General features: G+C 18.3%; 3 protein-coding genes across 3 annotated transcripts; all 3 read right to left on the bottom strand.

Annotated features, from left to right (window-relative positions):
• Positions 1-421: 421 nt before the first annotated feature.
• PADL01_1019200 (dihydrolipoamide acyltransferase component E2) lies at positions 422-3,455 on the bottom strand (the record flags this gene model as incomplete). The annotated part of the gene is made up of 11 exons (XM_028682257.1): positions 422-733; positions 972-1,455; positions 1,567-1,646; positions 1,738-1,780; positions 1,889-1,969; positions 2,080-2,175; positions 2,248-2,294; positions 2,374-2,453; positions 2,549-2,938; positions 3,044-3,110; positions 3,213-3,455. 11 exons carry the CDS (start codon positions 3,453-3,455, stop codon positions 422-424), a joined length of 1,923 nt encoding a protein of 640 aa, XP_028538553.1.
• A 467-nt stretch (positions 3,456-3,922) lies between these two features.
• PADL01_1019100 (histone acetyltransferase, putative) lies at positions 3,923-8,259 on the bottom strand (the record flags this gene model as incomplete). Its single annotated transcript, XM_028682256.1, has 3 exons — positions 3,923-4,026; positions 4,429-4,624; positions 4,705-8,259. The coding sequence occupies 3 exons, from the start codon at positions 8,257-8,259 to the stop codon at positions 3,923-3,925; spliced, it is 3,855 nt and encodes a 1,284-aa protein (XP_028538552.1).
• Positions 8,260-9,090: 831 nt separating this feature from the next.
• On the bottom strand, positions 9,091-15,292 carry PADL01_1019000 (conserved Plasmodium membrane protein, unknown function; the record flags this gene model as incomplete). The annotated part of the gene is made up of 3 exons (XM_028682255.1): positions 9,091-14,793; positions 14,964-15,086; positions 15,227-15,292. 3 exons carry the CDS (start codon positions 15,290-15,292, stop codon positions 9,091-9,093), a joined length of 5,892 nt encoding a protein of 1,963 aa, XP_028538551.1.
• Between the last annotated feature and the right edge of the window lie 146 nt (positions 15,293-15,438).

Raw genomic sequence — 15,438 nt, 5'->3', positions numbered from 1 at the left:
CATACGTATGATATGATATGATATCTTTTGTAAAAACATTTTATAATGTGTATATATTTAAAACTCTTTACCATTTTTATATACTTTTATTGTTGTATGAAATATATAACTATTCATTTTGTTATATAACATATTTTAAAATTGTCATTATTATATTTTTAAAAAGTAACATTATTCATTTATTTTTTTTTTATAGATAGCCTTTGTGGTTTTTTTTATTTTAAGCATGTAGCCATTTTGTATTTTTTTTTTTTTTTTTTAATATTATATATATATAGCCATTTTGCAATTTTTTTTTTTTTTTTTTTTTTAATATTATATATATATATAGCCATTTTGCAATTTTTTTTTTTTTTTTTTTTTTTTTTTTATATTATATATAGCCATTTTATATTTTACATGGTTATATATATATATAAAATTATAAAAATATTTTCATAATATCCTTTTCAATAAATTTTGATAAATCATTCATAAAAGCTGCTGCATGAGATCCATAGATATGTCTGTGGTCACATGTCAAAGTCATCATCATTCCCTTTTGAATTTTTAAGTCTTCCAAGTTATCAATACTTCCAATATTTGTGCCAATTGATAAGATACATGATGAGTTTTTTGGCAATATTGCATCAAATTGGTATGTATTGAACATTCCCAAATTGGAAATGTAAAAATTACTACCTGTCATATCATTTGAATTTAGGAGACCATTTTTTCCTTTCTCAACTAGCATCTACAAAATTGAAACAAAAAAATAAAAATAATAATAAAAATAAAACTATTAATAAATGAATATAAATATATGTATATAATTATATATATATATATAATATCATAATGCACCGTTTATGTGGCAGATGAAAATTACATATAATTATATATATTAAGACGTATTTCTTATAATTTTTTTATATATTAAAAAAAATGGATATATATATATATAATTCAATTCTTATTCTCATTTTACAAACCTTCCATTCATTGGCCAATGTATATATATCCTTTTTATCAACTTTTTTTAACACAGGAGTTAATAGAGAATCTGATAATCCTAGTGCATTTCCTATATTAACATCCTTATTATATAATATTTTTCCATTATCTTTATCAATATAAGTAGAAAACATCAAGGGGTGACTTAATAACACAGTTGATACACATTTGTTTAATAAAACACTCATACTAATTTTTTGTTTTACTTTTTCATATAATTTCAATAATTCATTTGTTTTTATTAAATGAGTAACACGGAACACTGGAACTGTTAAGGTAAGCATCATATTATTTTTTATTGATTTCTGAATATTTGTCATATCGACAGTTTTTTGTTCTCCATCTTCAACTGTTTGAAGTTTTTGTTTTTCGATGTAAGTAACATTAGTAGAATTATTTTTAGATCCATTTAAAAAGGCATCAACGTCTTCATAGGTTACACGATTGGGTATTTTTCTGTTTCTATAAATAAAATATAAATAAATAAATAAATAAATATATATATATATATATATATATATATATATAATGCCAGAAATTTTAAATATATATATATATATATATATGTATTACATTATATCCTTTGGACTTAATTTGTTTTGTCTCATCAACTCTGATGCAGATGGTAACACCATTTCATATTGAATGTCGTTCTATAGATACAAACAAATGAAAAAAATATGATATATATATGAAAATATTTTTGTAAATTTATATATTCATTCAGCTTTATGTGTCATTTACTTCCTTTTCTTTTAATACATTATCTTTGGTACTTTCACTAGACCTGAATAATAAAAAAAAAATAAATAAATAAATAAATAAATAAATAAATTTCAACATTTTATAAGAATAATCAATATTGAGTATATATTTATGAATATGTGTGATATACCTGAATAGATCATTGGAAATTTTATTGTATTTCTCATAATTTAATTTGAGCCTTTCTTCCAGTGTTTTTTCTTCTTGCTCACTTATATAAATAAAAAAATATATATAAATAAATATATATATATATATATATATATATATATATATAACATCCTATTTATAAACAATCATAAAACTTGATCCGATCAGTACCTTAAATTTTTTAAAAACTTCCTTCCCTCTTCACTTTTCGTGATTTTATTTATATAATGTATTAATATATTATCTTGATTTATTTCTTCATATTCCCTGATTATACATAAAACAATAACAATTAATAATATAAATATATATATTATAAAAATTTATATATTTATTTACTCATTTTTAAAAGGTTCTTCTATTTTTTCTTTTTGATCATCTTTTTGCTGTAAAAAAATAAAAAAAACATCATATATATTAAAGAGTATAGAATTTAAAGATAGAATTTATATTTGTATATCTCACCTCTGTTATTGAGATGATGGCAACTTCTTTGTCTAAATATGCGAACTGTCCTTCCTTAACTAATATATTTTTTATTATACCTACAAATTAAATACACACATACATATATACATACATATATACATATATATATTGTTTATATCATTTGATTATATATTCATAAAAATGTTATTACCAGAATATGGACTTTCCACTTCTATCATACTTTTATCATCCTCTACATAAAATAAAACATCATCCTTTTTTATAAAATCATTCTCACTTTTTAACCATTTAATTATTCTTGCTTTCTTTTTTTTAGACTTTATAAAAGGAATAAATATTTTTCCTTCATTTATATTATCATTTATATGCTTCTTTACAAAATGAATATCTTCTTTTATAATTTCTTCATGTTTGTCTTTATTAGGATTCAATACTTTTATATCATTTTCTATCTTATTAATGTCACTATCATTATATTTCTTTTCATCCATATTTTCGTTTTCTTCTGTAGTTAAAACTCCTAGGACATCTCCAACATTCGCTTCACATCCATCTTCCAAACGTTTAACCCTTAAAAACCCTAAGAAAATAATAATGCACACATATATATAATATATATATATATATATATATATTTTTTGGATTAATAAGATGGATTTTTTTTTCTTTATTAAAGTTCTTATACCTTCATCGAACGCTTCCACGTCCATGTCTGCTTTATCACTTTCGACAGTCATTATAATATCACCTAGCTAAAAAAAAAAAAAAAAAAAAAAAAAAAAAAAAAATTTAAAATTAAATATATATATACATATATATATATTTTTTTTTATGTATCTCTTTTATTATCCTACATTTACATAATCTCCTATATTTTTATTCCATTTAACAATTTTTCCTGTTGTCATGGTACTAGATAGAGCTGGCATTTTAATTTCTATTTTTGAATAAACAACATTTTTTCTATTTCTTAAATTATTATTGTTGCTTACAACATTTGAATAGTTACTAATGTTGATGTAACCATAATTATTGTTCTTAGAGATACATCTAGAAAATCTTAAATAAAAAATTAATATAATTAAGTTATATAACATTTTATTCTACAAATGAAACAATACACAAGTATTTATATTACATAATTTTTTTTTTTTTAAATTGTTTAAACAATTTTGATTGTAGTTAACCGATGTAGGAAGATAAGTATTATTAATTAATAAAATAAATAATAAAAATAAAGATACACATATATATATAAATATATATATATATTATAAGTTTTTTTTTTTTTTTTTTTTCTTTTTAATTATAAAAATGTTTATGAATGTATTTTATAATTTTTAGATATATTCAAGCATATATATAATATATATATAATTCATAACATATGCAAAAATAAATAGAAAAAAATGATATTCAATAAAAATAAATACATATTATTTAATATCCATTGCAACACTACCAACACAAAAAAAAAAAAAAAAAAAAAAAGTATATATATATATATATATATATTAAGTAAAAAAAAAAAAATACATATATTTATAACATATGTTATATATACTTATAACATCAGTTGGGCACTTGATTTTTTTTTGTTTTCTTTCTTTTTTTTAATCTCCAAATTATCATTTGTCTTTATATTAATTTCTTTCCTTTTGATATCTCCTATAAAAAATAAAAGAAAATAAAAAGAATATAAAAATATGAGAAATACAAAATGGGGATGTAACAAATGAAGTTGGTGTGAAGAAAAATAGTTCTACATTATATGAGCTTAATATATAAATATATAAATATATAAATATATATAAATATATATATATATATATATATATATATATATATATATGAAGAGCATGCAAATTTTTTAAATACAAAATTAAAAAATATCCATGTGGTGAAATAATATTATAAATATTACGATACAACAAATATATATATATATATATAATAATGACATAAAAAAGATATAATATACACTATACGTTTTTTTTAATACACAAATATAAATATATATATATATTTTTTTATAATATTCTTTTGAATTTGATATGTTTTGTGGGGTACCTTCCAAATTAAACTCCTTCATTAAAGATAATTTCTCTTTCTTCAATTTTTTTTTGACAATTAAAGAATTTCTTTCTAATTCGTCTTTATATTCATCTGATGGTAACTCAATATTTAATGATCGTTTTTTTTTTACTTTTAATTTTTCGTTCAATTCAGCATTCACCTCTTTCTCAATTTGCCTTTCCATAATATCCTAAAAAAAAAAAAATATATATATATATATGTATGTGCGATTATGTTTGTATTTTTTTTTTTTTTTTTATGCTTGATTACCTTGATGTAATTATAAAATCGATGGATTATTTTTCTAAAGATTGCATTTGTCTGATTTACATTAATTTTGATTTCATCTGATATTTCTTTACAAGTTTTTTTTTGAAATGCTACAGCATATAATATTGTATATTCTAAAAAGCTCAAATTAATTAATACTTTTTTAAATAATATTAAGTTTGCTATAGTAGATAATAGATATAGGATTTCATAAAAATTTCTTCCTTCTAAAACGAATCTTTTTAATCTACATATATCATTTGTATGAAAAAAGTAGAATACTGTTTGTTTGTTTATAAGATTATTATCATAAAATGATAAGTGTTGATTTTCATAATTTTCATAATTTTCATAATAAGAATTATTATTATTCTGTGGATCATTTTTTATATGTCCATTATGTTTTGAAATATGATTATCCGTTTTATTATCTTCCTTATCAATTATAGAAGTATTATCTTCTTTTGAAGATATAATAGAATAATTATTATTATTTAATAAGTTGAAAACAATAAAAGATTCCATATGTTTAAATGAATATGGTAATAATTTTGTAACACTTCTTACAAAATCAGTGTAAAAATTTGCAAAGATATTTTTAAGATCTTCATTTATATGTTTTAGCATGAGAATACTAAATTCACCTGTTATATCATTTTTTTGTTGTTTTAAAAAAACAGGAATAAATTTATTTTTTTGCCAGAAGATTAAAAGTCCTTTTGTTAGTCCAAAACATGTACCTATATAATCAATATGTTTTAATTTCTTATCAAAATAAATATCTTTACCATTACAATTAAATAATATGACATTTTCATTATATACCACATTATTATCATAACCACTAGAATTATTATTATTATTATTATTATTATTTTTGTTGTTGTTGTCTTGTCTTTGTTTTGAATTATATGCATTATAATAATTAAAAACTTTTTTTAAAAATTCGGATCCATAATTTAAGTTTTGCATTGATGGATGTATAGAAATACGTACAACACGTATGCCAATATAATTATAGAAATAATAATTAAAATAATCACTGATAATATAAGGAATTAAATTTCCTTCATATTCATTTATTAAGAGTTCTTTATTATTACTACTACTATTATTATTATTACTACTATTATTATTACTATTATTATTTTTGTTGTTGATGTCACTGTTTTGATGGTTCATGTTTTCTTTCTTTTCTATCTGTTCATCATTGATGTCATTTATTTGTTTCTTATGTGATGTAGGATATTCATTATGTGTATCATTATTTTTTACTAAATGAATAATATCTTCTAATTTTACAGCTTTTTTTATATGTTCATTATTTATTATTCCATCTATAGCACAATGTAAGACTCCATATATATCTAGGTCACCAATTTGTTCTTCCAATAAGTTGTTATTATTATTATTATTATTATTATTATTTTTATTTATTAATATAAATAAATGATGTTGCTGAGAATCCAATATCATAATAATATCATTGGGCGTGTTTTTATAATGAGATGTTATAAATAATGTCATAATTTTTTTTAATAATGTTTCAGTTGTTTTATTATAATTTTTAAAAATATTTTTATTTACAAAATATAATTCACAGTTTGATGGTGAACAAACATTTTCTTTTATATTAGTAGGTTCATTACAATTAAGACATAAAAATTCATTTAACCATCGTTCAATTGGATCATTATAACTATATCTTATAGGATTTGTTAAGGTTAAATCTATAAAAGCTTTATCAAAATATAAGAAATTCATATTTTTAAATTCTTCATATGATAAATGTGTTATGAATTTTTTTTTTAATTGTTTTAATAATTTAAATGTAAATGTTTTTCCTGTTCCTTCATATCCATTTAATGTTGTTGATAATATTGTTATTTCTCCTTTAATTTTTTTTTTTAATATATCTATAGGGATACAAGCAGCTTCATCAATAATCATAAGTTCTGAATTTAATATATCTTCTTCAATTATATCAAAGAATCTTATTCTTTGTTTTAAATATTTCATATTTTTAAATATAATAATTTCTTTTATTTGACCCATATTATATATCTTTTCATAATCTTTAAATTCATTAAAACCTAAAATATGTAATCCTTTGTCTAAGAAATCATAAATAGTTTGAACACCTTCATTATTTCCAGAACATATTATTATATTACTATAATTAAAATATATACTCAAAGAAAGTAATAATCCTAATGTAGCTGATTTACCTCTACCTCTATTTGCTAATAAATTAAAAAGAACCTCTTTAATATTTTTTTTCTTTTCTTCATCATTTCTTAATATTTTACACATATTCAAAAGAACTTCTAACTGATCTAAACTTAAACAAATATTTAATAAATTCATTACATTTCTATCTAAAAAACTATATACATCTTTTTTGGTTTTCTTTTTTGAATTATAATTATTATTGTAAGTATTAGCCGTTGTGCTAGCATTAGTAATACTATCATAATTTTCATATGTTTCACGTGGACTTTTATTATCACTTGAAGGTATATCTCCAATTTTATTTACTTTTATAAACTTTGAAGAATATAAAAATATTTTCTCTTCTTCTTTTCTTTTCTCATTTTCTTCGCATATGCTTTCTAAAAATTTTAATTTTTCTTGTAACAAATTTTTATCAGGACACAAAAAACCACCCAATGTTGCAGATTTTGTCTCATGAAAGGTATTATTATTAAAATTATCATTAAAATTGTTATTAAAATTGTCATTAAAATTATCATTAAAATTGTTATTAAAATTATCATTAAAATTATCATTTTTATTATTATTCTTGCTAATACTACCATTTTGTTTTTCTTTTCTTTGATCCTCTTTGTTTTTCATTTGTATATTCAAACTATGTGTCACATCTATATTTTCCATTTTAGGTGTTATTTTTTTTATTTTTAAATAATTATCATTTAAAGGTAATATATTCATTTCATCATCTATAAACATTGCATTTTCACATGTATTTAATGATAAGAAAAACCGATGTATATAATTATTATATACATTACATATACCATTCATTGTATATTTTTTATGATAATTTAAAGTCAAATTATATAAATCTTTTAATTCATTTTGTTTATTTATTAAAAAGATAATTAATCCTCCTCCTATTACAGTTTCTAAACATCTACATAAAATATTAGGAGTTATATAAGAAAAATCTTGTAATATACATATGGAATATGTTTTTCCTAATATTTTTTTTGATTCTTTATAAAAACAAAATCTTATATCTGCATTTTTTAAAAACATATCAAAATTATTATCTACAGTTTGATCAAATGTACCTTTTTTTATTTTCTTCTTCATTTCACGATATCTTTTTTTTTTACTAGTTGAAAAATCTAACTTCTTCTTATAACACCATAATATTTTATGTGTTCGATTTATTAAACGATTTAATAAAAAATAAAAATTTACAACCACATTCTTTCCTTCATCTCCTACAACGAAAAACATGCTCCTCTGACCTAAAGCGATATTATTTTCTATTAGTATTTTTATTCTACTATCTACTTTTTTCTTCATCCTCAAATAAAAATATTAAAAATTAAAAATATAATAATAATAAAATACAACACAAAATTAAAATGTATACTATATATATATATATATATATATATATATTTTATTGTAAATATTATGTATTATTTTTTTTTTCCCCTTTCTTTTTTTAAATTTAAACTTTTCTTATTCATCAGGAATATTTCATTTATATATGTGACTTGAATAGTTTTTTAAATGTAAAAATAAAAAAAAATAAATATTATATATATAAATATATACATATATATATTTTTATTTATTTATTTATAATTCCTTAATGTATGAAATAATAAATATAAATATACATAGGAAAAAATTAACATTATATATTATTATGTAAATATAAAAAAATAATGTTGTTTTTATATAATATATATATATTTCTACATATATATATATATATATATATATATATAAATGAATTTGTAATTTTATATATGTACTTAGAAATCCTTGGAGGATTATATGTATATATATATGTTATTTATATATATATATATTTGTAGAGGTATTCATATTAATTTATTATAAATATGAGATTATATGAACCTATATATATTTTTTTTAAAAATATAAAATTGTAAATAATATATAATTTTTTTTTTTTTTTTTTTTTTTTTTTTTGGGGTTAATAAATATTTTGTTATTTTATTAAAAAAATATATATGAATAAAAAGTTATTCATTTTATGTTCAACATATATATATATATGATATTATATAATTTTAAAAAAATTACAAAAAAAAAATAATATATATAAACACTTAAAAAAAATCACATATATATTGAATATATATATATATATATATTATATTATATGTAAGATATGATGTCGTGTTTTGAAATTTTTCTATCAAAAATTTGTAACAAGATTTTATATGTTTTATATATAAAAGGTATATATATATTTTTACTTAGCTCATTGTAATATAACCAATATATTTGTTTGTTTAAGATTATAAAATTATTAAAATATAATTTGTTGCAATGAATGTTTGGATTTAAAGTGTTTTGATTTAAAGTGTTTTGATTTAAAGTGTTTTGATTTTGTTTTTTATTATAAATTGATTGAAATATATGTATACTATTTTTATAATTTTCTTTTATATTTTTTTCTAGGGATCCACATAGCCATAAGATTTTATTTTTTTCATTTATATTTTTTAATATATGATAAAGTGTGAGACTTCCTATATTAATAATAGACATTTTCTTAATATTATTTGGAGAAGTATTTATTATATTATCTGTATGATAATAATATATTCTTTTTTCTTCATTATCATTAAGATTATCATCATCGTCATCATCTTTATAATGATGAGGATGATGGTTATCATTTTGTTTGTTTGTTTTAATAAAATCATTTACTAGTGTATTCATTGGATACAATTTTATTTTCTTTAATTTATTTTTATATTTGTTATAAAAGTTTTTCTTAGAAAATAATATCATACTTTTATAATCTTTATGTGGTAATAGACCATATAATATAATATGATCAGAAAAAGAAATAGATGATGAATATAAAGAAGAATCAAATGTAAGGTCATTACATTGTGTTTTATTTATTTTTATAATTAAATCTTTTGGAAAGTGTATATTTATTTTATATTTGTCATATAAATTAAAAATATTAAACAAAGAAAACTTTAATAATAATATGACATTTTCAGATAGAGAAGATAATTCACAAAATTGGAAATTTAAATAATTCTTCATATTAATAAGATGATGATTATTTTTTATAAAATGTTTTGATTCATCCATATGTTCCATATTTAACATATTTATAATATTATTATTATGAATGTTTTTGTTTCTTTTATTTTGTAAATCTTTAGGGTTTCCTTTTTTCTTTTCTCTTTGCATATTATAATTATTATCAAACTTTATATATATATTATTTTTATTTTTATTATTATTTTTTTTTTGAGATTCACACATTTCACCTCTTATAATATTACCATCATATAAAAAGAAAAGAAATAAAGAAAACAATTCTCCAGATATATACACATCTTTTATTTTTAAAAAAATTAATAAGTTTAATAATTTCAACCATTCTTTTATTTTTCTCATGTTTATAATACTTAACATATTATTCTTTATATTAGGAGATATGATACATATGTATCTTGTTTCTTCTCTTTCTAGTGATATATGTGAATTATATAAATCTTTATATATTTCTTCTTTGTTATCATTAAATTTGAAGAAATTAAAATAACATGATGTATATAAAGATGATAAAAAAAAGGATTTCTTTTCACACTTTGAAGATACAAATAATTTCTCAACTACCGATGAATCTTCCATTTTTTCTTTCTTCATATGTTCTATCGTTTTAAAGCTACATATATCCTTCTGACTATCATAATGATTCTGTTTGTCTTTATTTATTTCTTTCAAATATTTAAAAAAATCAAAACTTGAAGATAGTGGTATATATATAGAAAAATTATTTTGATTCATATATTGTAATAAATAAAAATATTGAATTATAAAATAATATAATTTATAAATATTATTTGAATTATATTCCATATAAGAATCAAATAAGAAATATTTTAAATAAGGATAATAATAATTATATAATATATTTATATGATTCACAGATATAAAATTAAAAATATAAAGAACACAATATATTATTCTATGTATATATAAACCTATTTGTATATTTATATTTTTTGGAATATTCATTGATATTATATTATTTAATATATTCTTATCATCTATAATATATGTATCTATATTTAATATATCAAATAATTTTATAAAATGAAAATTCACAAATTTTTCTTTTATATTTTTGAATTCTTTACATTCTTTAGATTTTCTTTTTTTTCTCTTTTGATTGTTATATTGTGATATGTTCGATGAATTTTTAATATTATCATTATCATCATTATTATCATTATCATCATTATTATCATTATCATCATTAATATCATTATCATCATTTTTATCATTATCATCATTTTTATTATTTTTATTATTTTTATTATTTTTAATTTTATTTTTCTTCTTTTTTTTTTTTATTTTTTTATTTTTCTCCTCACTATTAAATATATTATCAGTTTCTATAACACTCTCCACACTACTTTGAACATTATTTATATATTTATGTGTATTCATATTTATATTATTTTTTTTTTCTTCTTCCTTCGATTCAACTTTATATAAACATTTCAGCTTATTTAATTTTTCTTTTATCGCTTCATTTAATTGTATATAATAATTTTCATATATAATATAACTAAATTCTTCTTTATTAAATATAAACAATATATGTCCCTCCTCCTCTTCCTCCTGCTCATCCTCCTCTTTATTATCATCATTAAATATTTTATTGTTTTTATCATTCTGATTTTTAAAATTTTTAAAAAAGAAAGGAATGTTACTGTCTTCCCCATTTTTTATATCATTATATTTGTTTATTTTGTCAAAGGTTTTTATATTTTCATTTAAAGGACATATAGTTTCAACACCACTCGTGTCAATTGTCTTATTATCCTCATACATATTAGAATAATTCTCTTCATAATTTATATAATTAAATTTTTTTTTAAAAAATAAAAGTGTGTCTTCTTCATTTTTTATAAGATGTAATTTATATATATGTGTTCCTATGTTATCTATATATTCTTTTAAAAATGGAAAAATAAAAAATAAAAAAATATTCTCATAAAATATTTTCATATCATCCAAAGGATTATTTTTTTCTTGTGTATTGATATTTTCTTTGTTTTCTTTTTTATGATGATTATAAATAAATATATAGTCAATAAAAATATACATATTTTTTACATTTTTCTGTGCATATATTAAAATAGAAGAAATTAAATATATAATACATTCCTTTATATAATTGACATTATCATTATGTTTATTGGATATATACAATTCATAAATATAATTGATAATTTCGATTAAAAGTTTATGATCCATATGAATGAAAATATTTTTGCTACCTGAAATATCAACAGCGGATTTATTACAACACGGGTGATCACCAAATTTTACGTTATTATTATTATTATATATATTATTTATATTATTTATATTATTAATGCTGTTTACTTTTACAAGCCTCCATTTAAACAAAGAGTATACATATCTTATTAATTCAATATAATAAAAAAAATAAAACATAGGTGATATACATAATTTATTCTGAAGATATATAAAATTAATAAAAAAAAAAAAATTTTTTTTTTCTTTTAAATATTTAAGACAAGGGTTATATAAATCAACACAAACTTTATTACTAGTATAATTTAAAAAATTTATGAATTCATCTTTTTTCTCATATTTTTTCTCATCTTTTTTTTCATCTTTTTCTTCTTTATTATTAGGTAAAATATTTTTTTCCATATTATTCACTGGAATTATTTTTTTTTCTATCATTTCCTCCTTTTCTACACCAGTTATAGTATTTTCATTTTTATTTTCATTTTTATATTTATAAGAAAACGAGTTGATTTTTTTATAATATAATATTAGCTGGCATATATATGTTCGCATGATATATATAAAAACATTCAAAGAATGTTCTTTATTTTGATTGAATGTGTTATATATCTGTTGATATAAATTATTTATATGCTTCCAATGTGTGATATTATAATTAGATATATATACATGATATTTTTTTTTTTCAGAATTATCATAGTTTTTTATTTTATATTTATTTGATAGGATATATTGATTTAGATTTCCTTTCTTTAATAAGTCAGAATATTCATGTAAAAAAAAGTGGAACATGAAAAATTGTATGGGTTCATCATTATTTGTATATATTTGATGTGATGAAAGAAATTTACATTTCATATAATTAAAAAAGGATTGAATATTTTTATTTTCTTTATCGTCTGAGGAATGTAATATATGTGCATGTCTTTTATCTAAAGAAATATTATGATTATATTCTTTTTTATCTTTATTAGGTTGTATAATATTATTACATTGGTTCTTCTTCTTTTTAAAAAAAGGAACAATTTTTAGTGTATGTGGTTTATATTGATAATGAATTTTATAAGTGTTCATATAATTTTGTTTTTTACATATTTTATGTTTATATGTTTTATATTTATATGTTTTATGTTTATATGTTTTATATTTATATGTTTTATATTTATATGTTTTATATTTATTAAGATTACTTTTAATGTTTCCCTTTTGACGTATCATTTTTTTTATATAATAATTTAATTTTATATATGCAGAATTTTTAATTTTGCTTAATAATTCAAGAAAAGGTTGTATATTTATATAATTAATTTTTATATTATAAGTAGAATTAATAAAGTTTAATATATTAGAAATTTGTTTTATTCTTATTGGATATATATTATTGATTATGTTATATATTGATTCATATATATATTTTTTTTTATTATTATGAATATAAAATTTTTCTTCTTTTCTATTTGTTATATTTTTTATTTGATTCCTTTGTAGATTATGAATTAGATTATGATATAAAGAATGTTGATCTGTCAATTTATCATTTTGATTATTATATTTTAAATAATTTCTTTGATCCATATGATTAATAGTAAAAAAAGAATTTATATATATATATACATGTTCTTTAAAAATATTATTATTACAATAATATTTTATAGTTATACATCCAAATGTATTAACAATATAATCAAATAAAAATGTTAGGAGTATTTTTTGTTTGCTTCCATTTGGTTTTATATAACCAGAATTAGGATATATAAAAAGAGTATAATTTTTATTTTCATCAAAATATAAACCATCCTTTAATTTTATACTATTACTATTATTATTATTGTTATCATTTAATAATATTTTTTTTTTAAAAATGATTTTATAAAGTATTACACTTGAAGAACAATTTTGAAGAATAATATATTTATTATACATTTCCTTTCCACAATTATTTATTTCAATAAATTTACAATTTATTTTAAGATAATTAACTTGGTTTTTATTACATGTATTGTTTAAATATTTGTTTTTATTCAATCTATATTTATTATCATCATCATTATTATTATTATTATTATGTTCACATATGTTCATGTCTTTTATTTCATTTTCTGATAATAATAATGTTTCATCACTTTCTTCATTTTTAATTTTCTCTCCTTTTATATATAGAGGACTATCTAAAGGAACAGCAAAATTTGATAAAAAAAATTCCACATTATTTTTTATCTTATGAATTAATATACTTTCATATTTTTCTTTTTTTCTTTGTTTATTTGTTTTATATGATGGACTTAAAGAATTTACATCATCATTTATTATATCTTCAATATTATTTGCACATGTATTTTTTTTTTTGTTGTATGATATTTCTTTTTCGAATACTTTATTAAATATTCTTTTACTTTCATAAGACATCTTATTATCTTTTAAGTTCATTTTATTTATTGTCTCTTTGAATTTTATTTTTTGGGTTTCATATCTCAGGTTTTCTGTCCAGTTAACTTTTTTTTTCTCTTCTTGATTTATATATTCAACAATGTTGTTTATCTGAATTAGAAGAAAAATATGATAATAAAAAGAAAATGGATGAAAAAAAAAAAAAGGGGGACAACCCATGAGGTATATTAAGTGTGTGTAATTCATAAAATGAATAATATCAATAGATACAAGAAAATATATATATATATATATATATATATTTATATATATATAATTACTTCATTTTTTGTCCTATATTTTTCTGCCTGTTCCCCTAACGTTTCTTTCTTCTTCGTTTTATCTTTTAATATTTTATTTTGCCTCTCCCATTTTAATTTTGTTTCATCGTGTTTTTTTAAGATCTACAATAAGAAAAAAATAAAATGCATATCCCCCCACATAAATAAATACATACATATATATATGTATGTATGTATATATATATATATATATATATATATATATATATGTATATATATTTATATATTTATTTATTTGATACCCTTTCCTCCTTTGTGCTTTTTAAAATTTTAGGACTCGAGAGTTTTTTCCTCTTTTTATCATCCATACTTTAAAAAGAAGTGAGGAAAAATAAAATTAAATAAATAAAAAAACACACACATATATATATTATATATATATATATATGTTTATTTATTTATTGTAAGTTTATATTTTTATATTTAATTAGATTAAAAATTCAAAATAATATTT

Source organism: Plasmodium sp. gorilla clade G2 (genome assembly GCF_900097015.1).
Source record: "Plasmodium sp. gorilla clade G2 genome assembly, chromosome: 10".
NCBI classification, from domain to species: Eukaryota; Apicomplexa; class Aconoidasida; order Haemosporida; family Plasmodiidae; genus Plasmodium; species Plasmodium adleri (nom. inval.).
Note: the sequence above shows the minus strand (reverse complement) of the source record. Positions and strands in the feature narration are given on the sequence as shown.